Source organism: Coturnix japonica, chromosome Z (assembly GCF_054131305.1).
Source record: "Coturnix japonica strain WE chromosome Z, WE-NBRP24, whole genome shotgun sequence".
Classification (NCBI taxonomy): Eukaryota; Metazoa; Chordata; class Aves; order Galliformes; family Phasianidae; genus Coturnix; species Coturnix japonica.
Genome location: NC_140702.1, coordinates 60050637 through 60067878, shown reverse-complemented (window position 1 = coordinate 60067878; position 17242 = coordinate 60050637). Strand labels below are relative to the sequence as shown.

The following is a 17242-nucleotide window of genomic DNA, read 5'->3' as shown; positions in this document are numbered from 1 at the left end:
GTGAATGCTTTTTTGCTCCACTTTCATTTCTATTTTGATTCCTTGAGGCACAATCAGAGTATCGCAACAATCAGATACATTGGGAAGGAAGCATCTGGATGTTCATAGCTGGACCAGGAGATGCACTTACCTTCCAGAGGATCTTTATTTAAGCCCAGCTGACTAATAATGTAGCGGGGAATGTCTGTTTTAATGCCTTGTCCCTCTTTAGCATGGCCTTCAGCTGCTTCCAAGAGATAGTAAAACTCTTCTGGATCAAATTCCTAAAAGAAAAAGAGTAACTATCATTCTGCCTGCAGAAACTGAAGTATTAGAACCTAATATAATAGAACAATAATATAATACTTTCTTAGCTGTATTTATCACAAATATTTCCATTATTAAATAATAATATTAAAAACATACCTTATTACTCTAGTATTAGTAGCCTATACTTCTATAACGATTTCTCTACAATGTAATATGCTGTAAGCCATGCAATTTTGCATCATGTACTTTTATAATAGGAAGTTACTTGCCACCAAAACTCCCCACAGTATTCTGTGAAATGACACATTATTCAGTGACAAGATTTCACATAAGACTTAAAGACATAAGACATAAGTCTCCCTACAGTTGCTTGCATACAAAAATCTAATACTGAACTAAACTATGTAAATATGCTGCTCTCCACTTCTAAATGAAATTCTGAAGTATTTTAAATGAATATAACTGTACAGTGTTTTAAGGAAAATATAATTAAATACGTCCTTGACTCTAGAATGAAGTCACTGTAAGCTACTGAAAACAATATTTGAGCTTCATTGATCCAATTGTTTCAAAACTAGAAATGAAACCCTTTGGGAGCCAGCTATATTACTACTATAATTTATTCCAGATGTAAAAGGCATGCCCTCCAAGAGTAAGAGAAAAAATCCTTTCGTATCTCACAAGTCCCTTAGAAACATATTTATTTCACGACTTTAACAGAAGATAAAATTAGAAAAGCATTTAATAGAACAAGAAAGATTACCAATAGGGTATTTTTACTCTTTTTAATAACCTTCTGTTATCTTTCCATATTTATTCAGCGTGCATCTATGTATACCAAAACTTCACTCATACAGACATCACATTCTTCAAGATGTTCCTACTGGCCATCAACCACAACAGGTACAATGATTAATACAGAGAGAGCAACTAAGAATTTTTTTCCAGCCACTGTGGTGGAACAACCTTTGTTAGCCACCAGCTGTCCACCAAGCTGCTCTCGCAGGAGGATGAGGAGAAAGTATAATGAAAAATACTTGTGGGATGCAATGAGCACTAGGAGATCAGCAATTACCATCACAGATAAAAAAAAGGTTTGTCTTGGGAAAGATTAATTCATTTTGAACTGAGAGAAATAAAAGCAAACTAAAATCAGAGAGGACAGTCTGCTCCACCATGGGCCTCTCCTAGGCTGCGGTGAACTTCTACTCAGCACATGCAGCACCTGCCCTCCTTCTAGAAACACTGACCTTAGTGACTGCAGGGCTATTTCTCTCACACTTTCACACTCCCCCCTTCCAGATGCTGTAGCACAGCAGTTTTCCCATTACTTAAGCCTGCTTTCCCAGAGAACAACCAGGATCACTCATGGCTCCAGTCACCTTCTTGATCAGCTGGATCTGGCTCTGCTTGGACAGGGGCAGTGCTGGGCTCTGCTCTCATCAGCTATTCTAGCTACCAAAAATGCTGCCACATAAACCAAATGCACCATCATGAAACACTGATGAAATTAACCGGATTTTCTGAGATTTTTTTTTTATTATTATTTTTTTTTATTTATTTATTTTAAATCTCCAACCTACTTTTCACTTAGCTCAAAATCATTGGAGACTGCCACCTGCCTACAAATCAGGACTGTGTAAGGAGGTGTTACATGCTGTTTTAGCCTTACTCTTCCCATATGACACATTAACTCCAGCTGAAGCTCTTACACCTTACTCACTGGTACTGAGGAACAACAATGTGAGCATATGTGCCCAGACTTAACTACCTTCTCGTGAACAGCAGTAGTAGTATATGTGCTTATCATTTGGTAATAAGGTAATTTCAAAATAGTTACCTTTAATGTATATATGACATATATAATGCATATAAATGCAACATTATATACATACACTATATAATGCAGACAAGCATGTATACGTGCATACACACATGTAAACACTAGAAATAAGAAATTTATTTCCTCATCTTGACTTCTAACTTTTGTCTTTCATTCTTCATGTACTGAAGTAACTGCAAATGGAGAACATCTCTCAACACTGAGCAGTAGCTCCTGGCACATGGAACTAAAAAAAAACCCTTCACACATATGATTAACATGTAAATATAAACAGGAACACACATACCACCAGCACCTGAGCTAAAAGCTAGCTAAAAAGATGGAAGAAAACTGATTACTTTGCTACACAGTATATAAAACTTATCCTGATGAGTGTGTTCTTTTTTTTTTTCAATAATTCTATGGAAGTTCTTACAGAGGCTGAAATTGCCACATCCATTATTTATTTCAGACAGACTTTTTGAAATATCAGCCAATGTTATTTAAAAGTTTCCAGAGAGAAGCTACGGAAAAGCAACAATATTGTTTTTGCAAGATTAAATGATTCCACTGACTTTTAACTGGTAGGGTTAACATCTTGTGTAAGAAATGTGGGTCTTGCGATAGTCTGCCTGGATTTCTTCAAGCCGCTTGCCTCTGAAGAAATGTACTGTTTGGAGAGTTATTATGTTCCAGCTTAAATCTCCTACAGACTCCAAGTAAGAACACTCCAAACAAGCTGTGCCAGCTTTCTCTGCCATTGCTGCTATGAAAATCTATACAGCTGGAAGCAACTAAGCACTAGAACTGGGAGCAAAATTTCATTTCCTGAGAGAAATGAAAAATACTGTCCATCTACTCACATCAACAGGCACAGCAAAAGGAAAAATATGGCATACATAGCAGTTCCAGTACAACTGTGATAGGCTGGAACAAAATCCCAAAGTCATAAGGCCAAGGGAATGTAGATTTAGCCTTGCTAGCTATAAAACTAGTATTTACAGGGAGCAAACTGGGAGCCAAATGGGTCACCAGAAAAGAACCAAATTAAAAGATAAGACTAAGAACAGGAGTGGATGGGAGAAAGAGAGCATATGAAAGGATGAAGTGCTACAAAGACGCCTCTGTCTGTCAGCCCACAGCATGTATTTAAGAGCAGTTATGAACATGCAATATAGATGTCAAGCACCAGAAAGAAACAAGGCATTGTATCAGAAATTGTGCACAGGGCTGGAGAAGGATTAGGTGAACTGCGATAAATGAGCAATGAATTAACATTTCAGGGGACACAGTGAAGACACAACGCAAACCTGGATTCAGTGCCTACTAACACATCCTCTTCATTAGAATTTGTCATCATTTTCACATCATTTATGCTGCTTCAGATCAGACACTGCATTTTAGATTTCTGCTGAACTACAAGTCATGAACAAACTGCAACTGGGAACACTGAGACACAGTGTTTCCAAAACAAAACGGTCATCTCTCAAAATGCCCACAGCAGACAGAACAATCTAGGTTGTGGATTAACTGTGCCACAGATGAAGAAACACAGCACAGAGCCAACATCAGGTTGGAAAGACTGACTAGTTCAGATTCAGTGGCATGCAAACGCAGTTATGACACTTTCAGGCATAACTTGAGTCTAGCAGCAGGTTAGTGGCTCCCACATACACAGAGCCTTGCCAGCTTCAAATAGCTGCTTGCAGCGTCAACACCGCGATCCTGGTATTGGCAAGCACAGAAGCTCAACAAAGTCAGCTCAGGCTCCCTGCCAAGCTTGTTGGATTCAGGCTGGCTCTTATATGGTATTTGGGTGTCTACACCATCCTCTTGAGCACACTGTGTTCTGTGAGCATTTATTACTTCCACTGAACAACTGAAGCATGTTGGCTCTGTCTGTAGGAACAACTTCCTGCACCTGAGCCTCTCCAGTTCTCAAAGCAGGGGCAAGTGAAGCAGATGCATGCCTAGGTGGCCTGACACAAGCTAGCCCAATATGGTAACGCCCATGCTATGCTCATGCGTAAGTTAACTCCTTTGTTTCTTCTGAGAATAAATAAGGCTACCCGTGTATCCAGGTTCCTAACATTTCCTCTCAGAGATGATACTGCAGAGTGGACTGCAAGGTGCAGACAGCCCTGGCAACTGTTCAGCACAACAAAGTTATAAAACTTACATGAAGAACAATGGGAAAATCACCAACCAATTATGATTCCGGAAATGTCTTCCCAAGAGAGTAATGAAGTCAAACAAAACAACAGAAAAAAACCAAACTCATTTTTAACTGGAGCTTCCTAAATTTATGGAAGGGATTTAATTGCAACATATTTGCTATAGCAGGGAACCAAACACAACTGCAGGAGGTCTCCACTAGTATCTTGTTTCTGAAATAGAAGTAAAAAAGATCCCACCAACAATGAAGTCTTGCCCAGCTGTTTGATAATAGAAAAAATTACTGCACAGGAAACTGAATTCTAATCCTGGAAACTTCCTATACTAGCAAGGAAGAAAATCTAGATATGGTCACATCACCTTACCAGGCATTCCAGTAAACGAGCAGGACGAGCAATAACTATGAGGATTTTTCTGACTAGTTGCTTGATATACGCCAGTTCTTCACTCTCTGATCGCTCCTGAGCCTAGAGCATGAACACAAAGGAATACTAAAACAAACTGCATTTTGTGCCAACTCATGAATGCTTATTTCAGACAAACTTGTAGGTTCTGAAACATGAAATTAAGGCAATAGTATATCATTTTCAAAACAATGCTAAAAATAGCAAAATTATCAACATTATAAAATATCGTACTGAAGTAATACATCTGTACAGTTCTAACACTGTAACAACTAAGTTAAACTGTTAAAAATGGACATGATTTCTGCCTTTTTAATTTTCTTTTTTTAAATCACATAGCATTACCACTGTCAGTTTTGCAAAAGGATTATGATTCAATACAAAATATATATGCACGTTTGTCTCCTAGTTTACCAACAGCTGTAGGAAGAGATGAAAAATGAAACAAGTAATATGAACATAAGCAACATTCATGTCAAATTAGTCATAATTTCCTATGTTCACAACTCCTAGTCAAATAATTGTGTACTATATCTAGAGTCTATACTAATTCCTGCAGAGAGAGGCCACATGCTGGTACATGCAGAAAGAAAGACAACGAACAATCAACTTCTATGAAGGCGATGACCATGAGTGTAAATTGTTACAAAGAATACAGAGAAAATTCTGGAAGGTTTAAAAATTATTTGTGTAATGGGCTAAGCTACATTTTACATTTATTTTAAATTTTCTCCATCAAGAACTAAAGGCACAAAGAAGGATACTAATGAACGCAGAGAGGCCGTATGGTCCTCCTCCTCAATAAAACAACTGTTAGCCTCCCAAATACACAAAGTATTTCTATGTTCTGAATATTCTAAACCAATTTTTTTCCTCATCTTTTGTTTGTACAGAATTGCCAAGAGAACTGAAACAGAACTAAGAAACTAGCATTTTAAATGAGATTAATATGGACAACCAAGCACTTTTCGTATAAAATAGATCATTAATTTTATTTGTTTAGTTAAAAATCCTGCAAAAATATGATGCTACAAGCTGCTCTCCCAACACTGTAATTTAAAAATATGCAAAGTAGCTGGAAAATAAATAAATCTAAGAGATTTAAAAAAGGTAACTTTAAAAAAAAAAAGAAAAAAAAGCACAAACACCATCTAGCATTCTGTAACGGGTTTCAGAAGTACCTCAGTCGGACAAAAGCATCTGTATTCCGCACACTACCAACCAAGCCCAAAAAGAACTCTCTCGTAAACAAAATGCCTGCCTGTTCTGATCGCCAGCAGAATTAAAAGCAACTTTGTATAGTTTTGTGAACACTTGGTTGTATACCTGAACAAAAGATTCAGTACATATGACATTAAAGACGGATGAAGCAGGAAAGAACACTGATATGCATAACCTCAACCTTAAATTTACAAAGGTGAGAGATGAATCAAACTACTCAAGCACTAAAAGAGTCTTCCTCTGGTTATACACAGTAAACAAAGTAAGTAGCAGTAGGAGATGCAGCTTTATACTGAACATCATAGCTGGTAATTGACAACAAATGTGACGCATGAATCCAAATCACAACAGAGTGCCTGTAGCAGAGCTGAGGAGATAAGCAGGCTTTCCTACTGCTGAATTACATTACTGAGAGGTTCTTATTTTCCCTGCTTAAAGAACAGGGCTTCAATAATCCATACATACTTCAGTGTGCCTTAACTTTAGTCCTGTTTTATGAAAAGAAGTTCAAAGTACAATAGCAGAAATTAACTGGAAGTAAATTTATTGAACAGAAGTTAACAAAAAAAAAAAAAAAATCAGCACAGGAAAAAACAACAAAAACAACAACAAAACCAATCAAAATGTTAGAGATTTCTCCCTTGTTGAAGAAGAAACTAAATTAACAAGGCACAATACTTGAACATGTAACTGGGAAAACTTCAAGTCTATCAAATCTGCTGGTCTATCACATTAACTTTGGTTCCTAATATACTATCAACTCTCACATGAACAGTTACACCATTTAATGTTCTCATTTGTTTTAAAAACGATGTATACATAAACTTTATTGACTTACAGTGCAACATATTTTCTTTAATAAGCTGCATGCTTTTGTTAATTAATTTACCAGACTATTCTACAGAAGTTTCACTGCTTTCAGAACTGATTTTCTGCTAATAAATACTTTAATTATTAAAGGGGGGGGGAGTTTAGAATACTTAAAGAATTAAATAATAACCTCCAACTACTGAAACACGGGCCGTTGCCTTCTTTGTCAACACAGCAGGCAATTAGTATGTTTGATAAAGTGGAAAGAGTGGAAATGGTATATATTTCTTCATTTATCCACAGCAAGTGGAATAGCAAGTTTCCTCACTTAGGGCTTAAGCAATTTATAATGCGTACTGCATCGAAAAAATGCTGCTGTTTCTGAATCTTTACTATCCAGTTATCACAGACTACATTAGGAATGTCTTTTGGTCCTTGTAGTGGACGTTACACAGACTAAAATTGCCATGAATATCTCTTTGACAAATTATTTGAGTGCAACAGTCATAATTATTTCAAACTGCAAACATATTAAAATCATTTTACTACCAAACATAACAGCTCATACCTCCTGTAGCAATTTGTCTAATTTCTGTTGTAATTCAAGGAAGTATCGAGATGTGATGAGGCCCTGGTGGGATTTATCCAAGCAATCTCGAGCCAGTTCTGTGATCTGATGGTGGGTAAAACTGAGTACACCATCTGCCAGCGGAAGGACGTTTTCTGGAGAGTGATTTGTTATAATGTCCTGAAGCCTTTCTTCCATCTGGGCTGTGGCCTATATGCAAATGTATACATGATATATTAAATCAGCCTCACAACTTCAAAAATTACTTCTGGTTTTACAACATTTCTGCAGTATTTAAGAAGTTACCTAGGCTTGATACGTGAAATGACTCAAGAAAAAAACAAGAAAATAGACAGTGACAGACCAATTACACCCAGCTACCAGTACAGAAAAGTAAAAGCTTTGTATAAAGAAATATAAAGATTGCCTTTAATTATTACTTTTAGGCACTTTGGGGAACCAGTTTAACTTGTACTTTATTTTCCAGGAATCATGTAAATTCTAGGATCAACTGCGAGTACAGTGCCCCTAGCAACACGTGGCACTCATGTTTGTCTCAGATTCCTCAGTAAGACAGAAACATATCCTGAGTTGGTATCTCAGAATTAAACTCATGGCAACTTTATGCTGATCTTCACCACTGAAAAAGTATGTAAGACAACCATTGGGGAAAAAGGGGAGATGGTACAGAAGTTTGCAGGTTTATCAACAGATTCTGCACAAAATTGGTTCTGTTAATTCAGTATACACTAACTCCTCATAAGCACCACCCATTGAAAGTGAATGCTATTGTTTCTTTCCAATCAGCAGAATATATTACCAGCATGATTAATTTCAAAACCAGTTCAGCAGCTTTGTCAAATGAATGCCCAGTTCTCAGCAAGGATTTTCTTTATTGTGATCTTATCTTTGTAATAAGAACTTGGTAATGCTTCGTGAAAGACATTATAGGCTTGGATCATTAGTTTCCATAACAAAAACATAATTTACTTAAAACCTAAGTTGCCTATCAATTTAGATACTGCATATCTTAAGCATAATTCATTACCTTTGGGAACCTTTCTTTGTAGACATGGTTCATCATAATTATCTCATTGTCACAGCAGGCAGGAGAACGTCCAGGACTGAAAACAAAGCAAATTATTTCTTTATACTTGTCTCAGAATGAGTTAGAATTAGCAGGGTTTTTCTGTGCAGCTTATTTGCACCAAGAAGTCAGCAAACTCTTTACTAGACAGGTACAATCTCTATTCAGTGGCATGCTTGGCTCTTTTCTGTTATTTCAGACTAGGCCTTAAAAATTACTAACTGCCAAACATTCTATTTTCTTTGTTTTTAACTGCAGTTCAGCATACAGAAACTTTTGCAACATTCATGACATTACATTTTTTTTTCTCAGAAGGACAAGACATATAATTAACAGACAATTACTTGTATGACTACATCTGCCCTTCTGAAGGTCTCATACAACCAAAATAGCAAAACCTGACCAAAATCTCCACTAGCTGCAAGTGAAGACATTTAGTAGTTTGTGAGGGGTTCATATATGTATCCCATATATACGTATATTTTTAAGGTGATAATGAAAAAATGTTCTAACTATTATTTGCAATCTATCTGGCAGGTAAAGGCAGCTACAAGTAATGCTATAACATGCAGGTTCCATGCCATGGACACTGTGCCTGGAAGAAAAAGAAAAAAAACAAAAAACAACAAAAACAAAGCATGAAACTTGAAGGAAAAGCATCCATAAAAAGTACCCACGGCCTAGTCTAACCTAGAAAACTCATTTTCATTGTTGTAAACCTCATTTTTAAAAATGTCCATCTGACTTTCCAGATACCAGACCACCCAAGTATGGTGTAGAAGATGCAGAATAAGATCCCAAGAAGGCAATGTCCTGCTCTAGGAGCGACTTTATCTTAAAACGTACATAGGAGTTTCTTGAAATGCATTTCTTACTTGAGCAAAAGAAACGGCTTTCAGCTCTCTGAGAGAGCAAAAAACAACAATATATGATCTTCAATGAAATGCACCTCACACAAATGGCACCGCAAAGGGAACTCCAGAGGTCAACTCTGGGACAAAACAAGAAACTGAAGTAGATTTTTATTAATTAAAACTAATGAATTAATGAACGCTTCCACCCCAACTCCCTGCCCATTTATTCTTCACCACAGTTCTTTTCAGACATTTCTAGAATATAAACACTTTTCAAATTACTTCTTGCAAAATAAAAGACAATACTATTTAAACAATTTGAACTCCAGAAGTCAGATCAGTAACATGTAGCTCATTAGAAGAGGTTAAGATGCCTCTTTTATGTTTACCTTACACAGCTGAACATAGGAATAAAAACTTTGAAACGATTATTAATAGTTCAGGCACAGATTCTTACCTCTTCATCCATTAGGAAAATAAAGAATGCTCCCAGTACACAAAACCACAATATTCTAGAGTAAATAAATTAAGAATCAACCCCTCTCACCTAATGGACAAACCCACCTGAGACTTCTGGAGCGAGGGCGCATTGCTGTGGTCCTGCATCTGTTATCACTTGCAATGCTTTCAGTGGTACAGAAATGTTTAGATAAAAAATGCAGTTCATCAGGTGTTGGTTGGTATGGTAACTGGTGGAGTTTCTCTTGGGATGAACAAGATGACTGAAAAAGAAAAGCAGAACACAAACTTCCATTAGTGAAAACGCATTTTCAAGATCATATTCTGTTTATGAATGAGATCATTTAATATAATAATTATAGACAGTTTCTTATGCTCAACTACCATATTAAAGAAGAACGAAAATAATTTGTCTCAACTTACCAAGCTAAATACAGTTTAAATATAAAACTATTTCAGTCTCAGAATAAGGAATCATCGAATTTCAGTTCACATTTTGTCTTTCTATGGCACAGACATCTGGTGTCAGTAAGACACTACAGTATTTAGAGAATATTTTAAATGGAGTCTGCTGAACATTAATTACTTGAATAAGGCAGAATAAGTGCGTTAGCTGTAGAGTATGTCACAATGCTAATTTCAATTCTGTACATGTAAATTATTTCATTACCTATAATTAAGATTATCAAAGTTTGGGGGAAAAAAAATAGTCTAAATTCTTGCTGAAAAAACAAACATGCTATTTTCTTATAAAGAAACTTTTAAGATGATATGAAAGAACAAAACAGTTACCACAATCAGTTGTACGGCTGTCAGAAATGAAAAGGATTGCATTCAAACTATCCCTTTCACTTAAAAATGGAAGATACAGACTGCTATGAGACTGGTGCTGTTACCACAGTAACTACCCTTGCAAAACTAGCTGTAAAGCCATAGAGCATTATGTGCTGTCATCCACAAACTTGCTGAGGGTGCAATTAGTATCCCTGCTGATATGACAGTGTGATACTAGAAAGCTGCCTGGTATCATGCAGACATTACTTTTATTTTAACAGTGGAAGGGATGAATTCCAAAATCTTCAGTTTCTTGGCCTTTGCATCTGCAGCCAAGGGCATCTTTACTATTCCTTTCAAAGTGAGAGAAGTCAATAAACTTCCATACTGTATTGACATCTCCATTCATTATTAAAGTCAGCAGGTAATATCCAGGCTGTTAAGCACAGGAACAAGACAGTCTTCATAATTACCTCGTAATCTGAGTGGTAAAAAATGAACAAATCCTAATTCTAAGAACTAAATAAAAGATTACTTATCACAATAGTTCTCATGAAGTTACCTCTTGAAAGAAAAAACGACAAAGAAAAAAAAACTGACGGGAAAAGTTAACTCCCACTAGACTGGTGTATATGGGAAGGCTTCATCACATTTGAACAAGTTAAAGATAGCAAGACTACATTATCTTGCTTTGCTGCAGGCTAAAAAGACTGTAAACCAAGATTTTACCACAGTTTACTTGGTAGGGAGTAACCTGTCAAGCCAGAGTAACTCAATTATGAATTTCAGCTGTAGCACATTAATGTGCATAATTTAGTACACAGAACGGACCACCCTCCTTCATATTTCACACTGTGGCAGCTAGCTGCAGTTAACTTCATGATTAATTCTAGAGCCACCCTCATTAACTTAAAAGAACAATGACATTTCCCAATACAGACTGTCACGTATATATTATTTCTAAAAAACAAACATCCTTTGCATTTCAGGGGATTCTAGGCACATCAAAAAAGCAGTAATCTACTTCATGCTTTTCTACGTGTAAGATGAGATGTTAGCAGAAGATCTTTATTTTCCTCAGGACTTCCAGCTACACCAGAACCACGCACAAGGGTGCATTGTCTTGGAGATCTGCACAGATTGCAGATCTCAGATCACAAAGCAGAATTCTACAAAGGAAAAAAAAAAACACAAGAAAACCCCCAAAAACAGCCCTCCTGGCATTCTAGAATAGTTCATTCAAGAATTGCATAGGATTTAACATATTTATTAAAAATGAATGCATCACTACAAGGCAAACGGTTCTTCAAATACAAAAACACAAATCCTCAGCCAATATCAGCTAATGTACTTGCCAAAATTTCCTTTCCAATCTCCCTACTCTACCTTCCCATCTAAATAATTTACAAAGAGTACTACAGACAAAAAGAAAAAAAAGTAACCAATTTTTTTCACAGTTCTTGCTTATAGGCCACCTCTCCTAAAAGACACACGATCATCTTAACAGCAGAGGAATCTTCAAAGGAAAAAAAAAAAACCAACAAAACTCCACAAAGGAATAGAAACAGGGAGCCTCAACGCTACACTGCTGCTCTCTTCAACAAAATCCAGTCTTATTAGAAAACAAATTCAATTCCACAAGTTAGAAATTGTTTGCTCAACGCTATAAATCTATTTTATTATTTATAAGTGGTCCTGTCAGAGACTGTCAAGGCAGAACTCAAAAACAGTATTGCAAAGGTTAAGATGCATAACTCCATAAATGGCAGTGCTGCTCTTTATCCAGAAGAAATGCAGATACGATGTCAAAACTGTCTTGTGTTTCAGCACATCCATGCAGTAAACTTAAAATGGAGTAAAGAAAGCAGCAAAACACTCTAAACTACAATTCTAAAATCGAAGCTATCAAGGAAAAAAGCTATGCCTATGGATGGAAAATTAGAACTGTGTTTTAAGACATTCCTAATACAGCTTTTCATTTCTTTAGCACAAGTCTCTTACTTCTATGATGAGGTTGCTATAGCAATTTATTATCTGACAAACTTCTTTACATCAATATGTTTTAAGTGAAAAGCATAGTATACCTGCTCTAGGGTCAAGAAGACACGTATGAGTGTGCACAATGGAAAGTGGTTAGAAACAATGTGAAACAAAGCACTTACTGGGCAAAGACTTGATTAAGGTCAGAGGCCAAAACTGAGCACTACTGAGAAGCAGTTCAAAATATGCAAAGGCTGCTTCAAAAGTAATGTGTCATATCTTACTACGCTGGGCCCACAACACTGGAGGCATCTGATTATATTGCTATGGCAGTAGAGATAGAACCTGACCACCAAGACTCCATTTTATTTCACTGCTGTGTGACAAATGGCAGCAGAGGGGCAGTTTGACAGAATGGCATTATGAGATGGAAGAATGCATTAAGCAAGGGCGCGTCATTGTATGAGGAAATAATTGCACCCATTGTCATTCACTGACACTTGCTGAACATTTATGGAGACCAACCAGTGGATGTAAGCACTGTGAGGCAGTGGGTGGTGCCCCTCAGCAGTGGTAACTGTGATAGTGGGTCACCTCAGCTGGTGACTTTTTTACAAGTGGCATGCAGGCTTTTGTAGCTGTCAAAATGTCCGCTATTTGCCATTTCCAAAGCAGGCTTTCTCTTTGAGCTTTATCTTACCAGTTTCTTAGGTCTGGCTATCACAACAAATACAGGTTGTAACATTACTCAGTGCTTCCCCTTAAGTACAGAGGTGCATGTGATGTGGGAAAGTACAGACTTGTACTTCAGTCACTTACCAGCTTGTAACCTTAGTAATGGAGGAGAATCACATGCAGTGCCATGGTGCCATTCAAAAGTCAGATGGCACATGCTCCACAGGTGGGTGTGATCAGTTCAAGAGGATTTATCTAACATGCAAAAACTAACAATTTTCACTACTGTACTTATCCTACTCTGTTTTAATTCTAGTCACCTAAAAAAGCTAAATATGTCATTTAATATCATGCACTAGAACCCCACTATGGTCAAAGAAAAAAAGGCAAACCTATGATTCGCCTCATCTGAATACAGCAGGATAGCCAAGGATGTAAGTCAATCATGTCGTAGGGTATTTCTCCTTATGCTAGCAAGGGACCCTCACAAACTCAAAACTTAACTTTGTATGATTATGTCTCCTAACCTACTGCATTACAGATCAAAAGGATGCAGGTAAACACAACTTCCTTTACACAAAACTAAGATCCATAAAAGCAAAGCACAAGTAGCCTGAAGTTTTCTAATATTTCATTAAAATAGTTTAGTACCCCAAACCAATTCAAAGTCTATCAGCAGAAAAATAAAGAAAAACACACTCACTGAAAAACAGACAACAACAAACAGAAAAAGAAATAACACACAAAGTCATTTTCCTAAAACAAGAAACCTCTGCTTAATTTAAGAAGATAGGGTGCATAACAAAAATCTACCTACATAACAAAGCGGATACTCACAGAAACAGTTGAGCTGGGTGTATTTGTACCATATCCAGAAGAAGGGAGGGAAGCCAAAGACCAGCGGCGACCATCAGTCCTGTTGTGAAGACTGAGTTTAGTCAAATGAACACTGGTAGTACGTAGAAACATCTATGAAGTGTTGTGAAAAAACTACATTCCAAAAGCATGATGCAGACAAGTTTTTTAATAGAAAGTAAACATTCACAAGGGACCACAATAAACAAGCTCTCAGCAAAGATGATTAAGGCTTACAGACTTCCTAGAGAATATTCAAGTCTAGGTCTATGAGATGAAACAATTAGAAAGTGAATTAACAGATCCACAGAGATGATCTCTCACTAATGAACATAAAAACTCTACACAGAGTCTTCATAACTTTTGGGTTCATCGGATGAAAATGAATGAGAAGCAAATTAAAAACCTGTGAACAAATGCAAGTCATGATGCTCTGAACCACAAAATAACCACAACAATGCATTAAGTGTCAGGGTAACATTTTCTTACATGACATCAGTGGAGGACAACAGCAAACTAGCAAGCTAATTTAAAATAACTAGGAAATAATGATTTGGTAAGCACTTAAGTTTGTGCAAAGTTACATGTAGATCAGTAAAATAAATGTGTCAGAAAAATCATGCTTAATCAGATTAAATAAAAATCACAACTAAAGCCAATTCTACTCTTAACAGCTTCAGGTGAGCTACACATAGACAAGATGGAGCTTAAACATTCAAGGAGCCAAACCAAAAAGCAATAAAGAAGTTGATGTTTTGATTTCTAAGAAGGTATGATTTACCTGTCATTTCGGTGCCCATGACTGGAGTACAATTGTTATCAAATATGGTTTTTTTTTTTAAAAAAAAAAAAGAAAAAAGAAAAAAAAGGAAAATAATACATACATAAATAAGAAAAAGAAATTATTTTTATTAATACACAAATTGATGGCAGAGTTGAGAGGAAAATCAAACTTCTGTTTTAAAGCCATTACAAAGATCACCTCTCAAGTCCAATCTGCACAAAAAAATACAACTCCATAAAGGAGAACTTATGACACAGAAAATTTGGAGCCCTGAATTTCTTGGAGGACCTTTCCTTTCCTTTGAGGTAACTGTCAGCCCTCCCACCCTCTCAATTCTAGCAGTTTGTTTCCTAATCCTGTTTATTTACAAGCTACAACAGAGCAGGCATAAATACATCAAGAACTGCATCTGAAATGCTGTCCATTACAAATTACAATGCATCTTAACAACATTAATTATGAAAAAAGAACATGTAGTAGAGGGACAAGAGTGGATTTGGTGGTGGTGGGGGAATTTATCACAAAATCACAGAATCACCAAATTTGGAAAAGACCTCAGAGATTATCTAGTCCAACTTGTGGTTTTTTTCATTAATTCTTCACCCTCACCCCAACATGAATCAGCAATATCCAGCTCAGTGAGCAATTACAAAAAGAGCTTTCTCTTCATTTTGGCTCAGGTGCACAAGGCAGGTATGTTTATAGTTGAAAGAGCAAAAATGGCTTAAGACTCATATTCCACAGCAGTGAGACAGAAAATACATCGTTATTGAATTATTTATACTGAACGGGATTCCTGCATCATACAGCAATTCCCACTCACAAAAGCCTTTGCAGTGGGGCAAGATTATCACAGAGAATATCTCAAAAGCAAAGGAGAGAAAATAGGAAGCATCCAATCAGGATGAAAGGAGTAAAGCTTAGCAAGTATCTTCAGCATTTTCCCTGAACCCTGATATACTGCTTGTCACTGGAATACAGTACAGATCTACCTTCTTCCCAGGAATTCTAGAAAGCAGAATCTGCCAGCTACCCACGGGCTCACAGACACTGGACTTGTATGTAGTGGCAGACAGGAGAAGCACAGGCTCCCCCTTTTGTGTCACCGCATCAAATCTAGGCAGATGAAGTTGACACTTGTGTTTGTTGCAGAGGGGCCCGGGGCACATGGGTTATACGGAAATCACCACAATACATGCACCAACTTAATAAACCTTTATAGCAGCACTTTCAAATATAGTGTTAACAAACATTTGTATTACAAGAACTAAAAAAAATGAGCTTTCACAGAAAGTGCTAGAAGAAGTTTCTTTGAATCCCACCATAAGGGTTTAATATTTTAAAACAAAATAAAGTTTTTGTGTTAATCCCGTAAGATTTAAAACTCTTCATTTGGAAATTAACAGACTTTCAGTGCTCTAAAAATGTTCAAAATCAGCTGGAACACTGATAAACAAATTCATTTTTTCTTCTTGAATTTTAAGGTTCAGAGAAATAGGATGATTTGAATTTATTTATTTATTTTTATTATGGGTGGGAAAGGAAAAGTACTTCCTGCCAGCTGCTTTTCTAAATAACGCTGTCTTTCACATCTGCTTTTTCCATTATAAACTATTCCAGGATTTTCCTGGAATCTTTCCTTTTACAATAAAGATATTATTAAGAAGAAGTAAATGCAAAAGAAATACTTTTTAAGGTGTTGATTTAAAAAATGACATCATAAAATATCAGAAAGACTTATAAAATCTACTGCTGGAGATGGTTTGTTTCACATAAGAATAAAAAGAATACATGTGTGAAGCTTTCTTCACGTGTATTTTTACGAGCTGTTGTGTGTGTGACTTTAATGAACATCTAAAATAAAGGAAGTAAAGCTACAGCAGTGCTGTTTCACTATGAATACAACAGTCAGATACCTGGCATTAATGACAAAGAATACCACAGCACTCCAATTTCTTTCTTTTTTTTTTTTTTTTTGTATATACTCTTGGGTCAACATACAAACTTTACCTATTCTCCCAGACTTAGAGTTAATGAATATATTGAGATAAGTTGTCAAGGCATTAAGTGATATGGAACCACAGTGGCACAAATAGGCAGTCTCCCATGACACACGATCAATTTAGTTTACGGTTCATTTAATAGTAATATACTTCATAGATTACTTCAAATTCACTTTATATGTTCAAAAATTCTAACATTAATTAACCCTCTGAATTCTCCCATGACAGAGCTGTCTGTCTCAGTTGTCCAGATAGTGAAAAAGATCAAGGTCAGATATAATATATGGTGACAATCTAGCTGTTACCCGCAAAGCACGGCTCTAAAAACAGGCACTCCTGCTCCATCTTCTCTATAACAGGACTCTTACATGCCATGCACTGCTTAAATTGTTAAAAAGGGTTTTAAAACAATGATGTGTGCTACGACTTCTGGAAATTCCAACAAATGAGGAGATAACATCTGCATTTTCATGCACTCTAAATAAGATTCATTTTAAAGTCATTAACAAAACATGTTTTTTG

The 17242-nt window shown here is 36.4% G+C and overlaps 1 protein-coding gene across 16 annotated transcripts in view; it reads right to left on the bottom strand.

Moving 5' to 3' along the window:
* MAST4 (microtubule associated serine/threonine kinase family member 4) overlaps nucleotides 1–17242 on the bottom strand; it is a 254220-nt gene that overhangs the window by 37518 nt on the left and 199460 nt on the right. For 9 of the 16 annotated variants that reach the window (XM_015848582.3, XM_015848585.3, XM_085528875.1 and 6 more), the window contains 7 exons: nucleotides 14715–14735; nucleotides 13916–13994; nucleotides 9755–9912; nucleotides 8298–8373; nucleotides 7250–7459; nucleotides 4612–4713; nucleotides 131–263 (listed from right to left, as the gene is read on the bottom strand). In XM_015848582.3, the coding sequence (XP_015704068.2) occupies nucleotides 131–263; nucleotides 4612–4713; nucleotides 7250–7459; nucleotides 8298–8373; nucleotides 9755–9912; nucleotides 13916–13994; nucleotides 14715–14735 (779 nt within the window). The remainder of the gene's footprint in view (nucleotides 1–130; nucleotides 264–4611; nucleotides 4714–7249; nucleotides 7460–8297; nucleotides 8374–9754; nucleotides 9913–13915; nucleotides 13995–14714; nucleotides 14736–17242) is intronic. The other 7 variants (XM_015848583.3, XM_015848586.3, XM_085528872.1 and 4 more) reach the window with 1 other exon arrangement.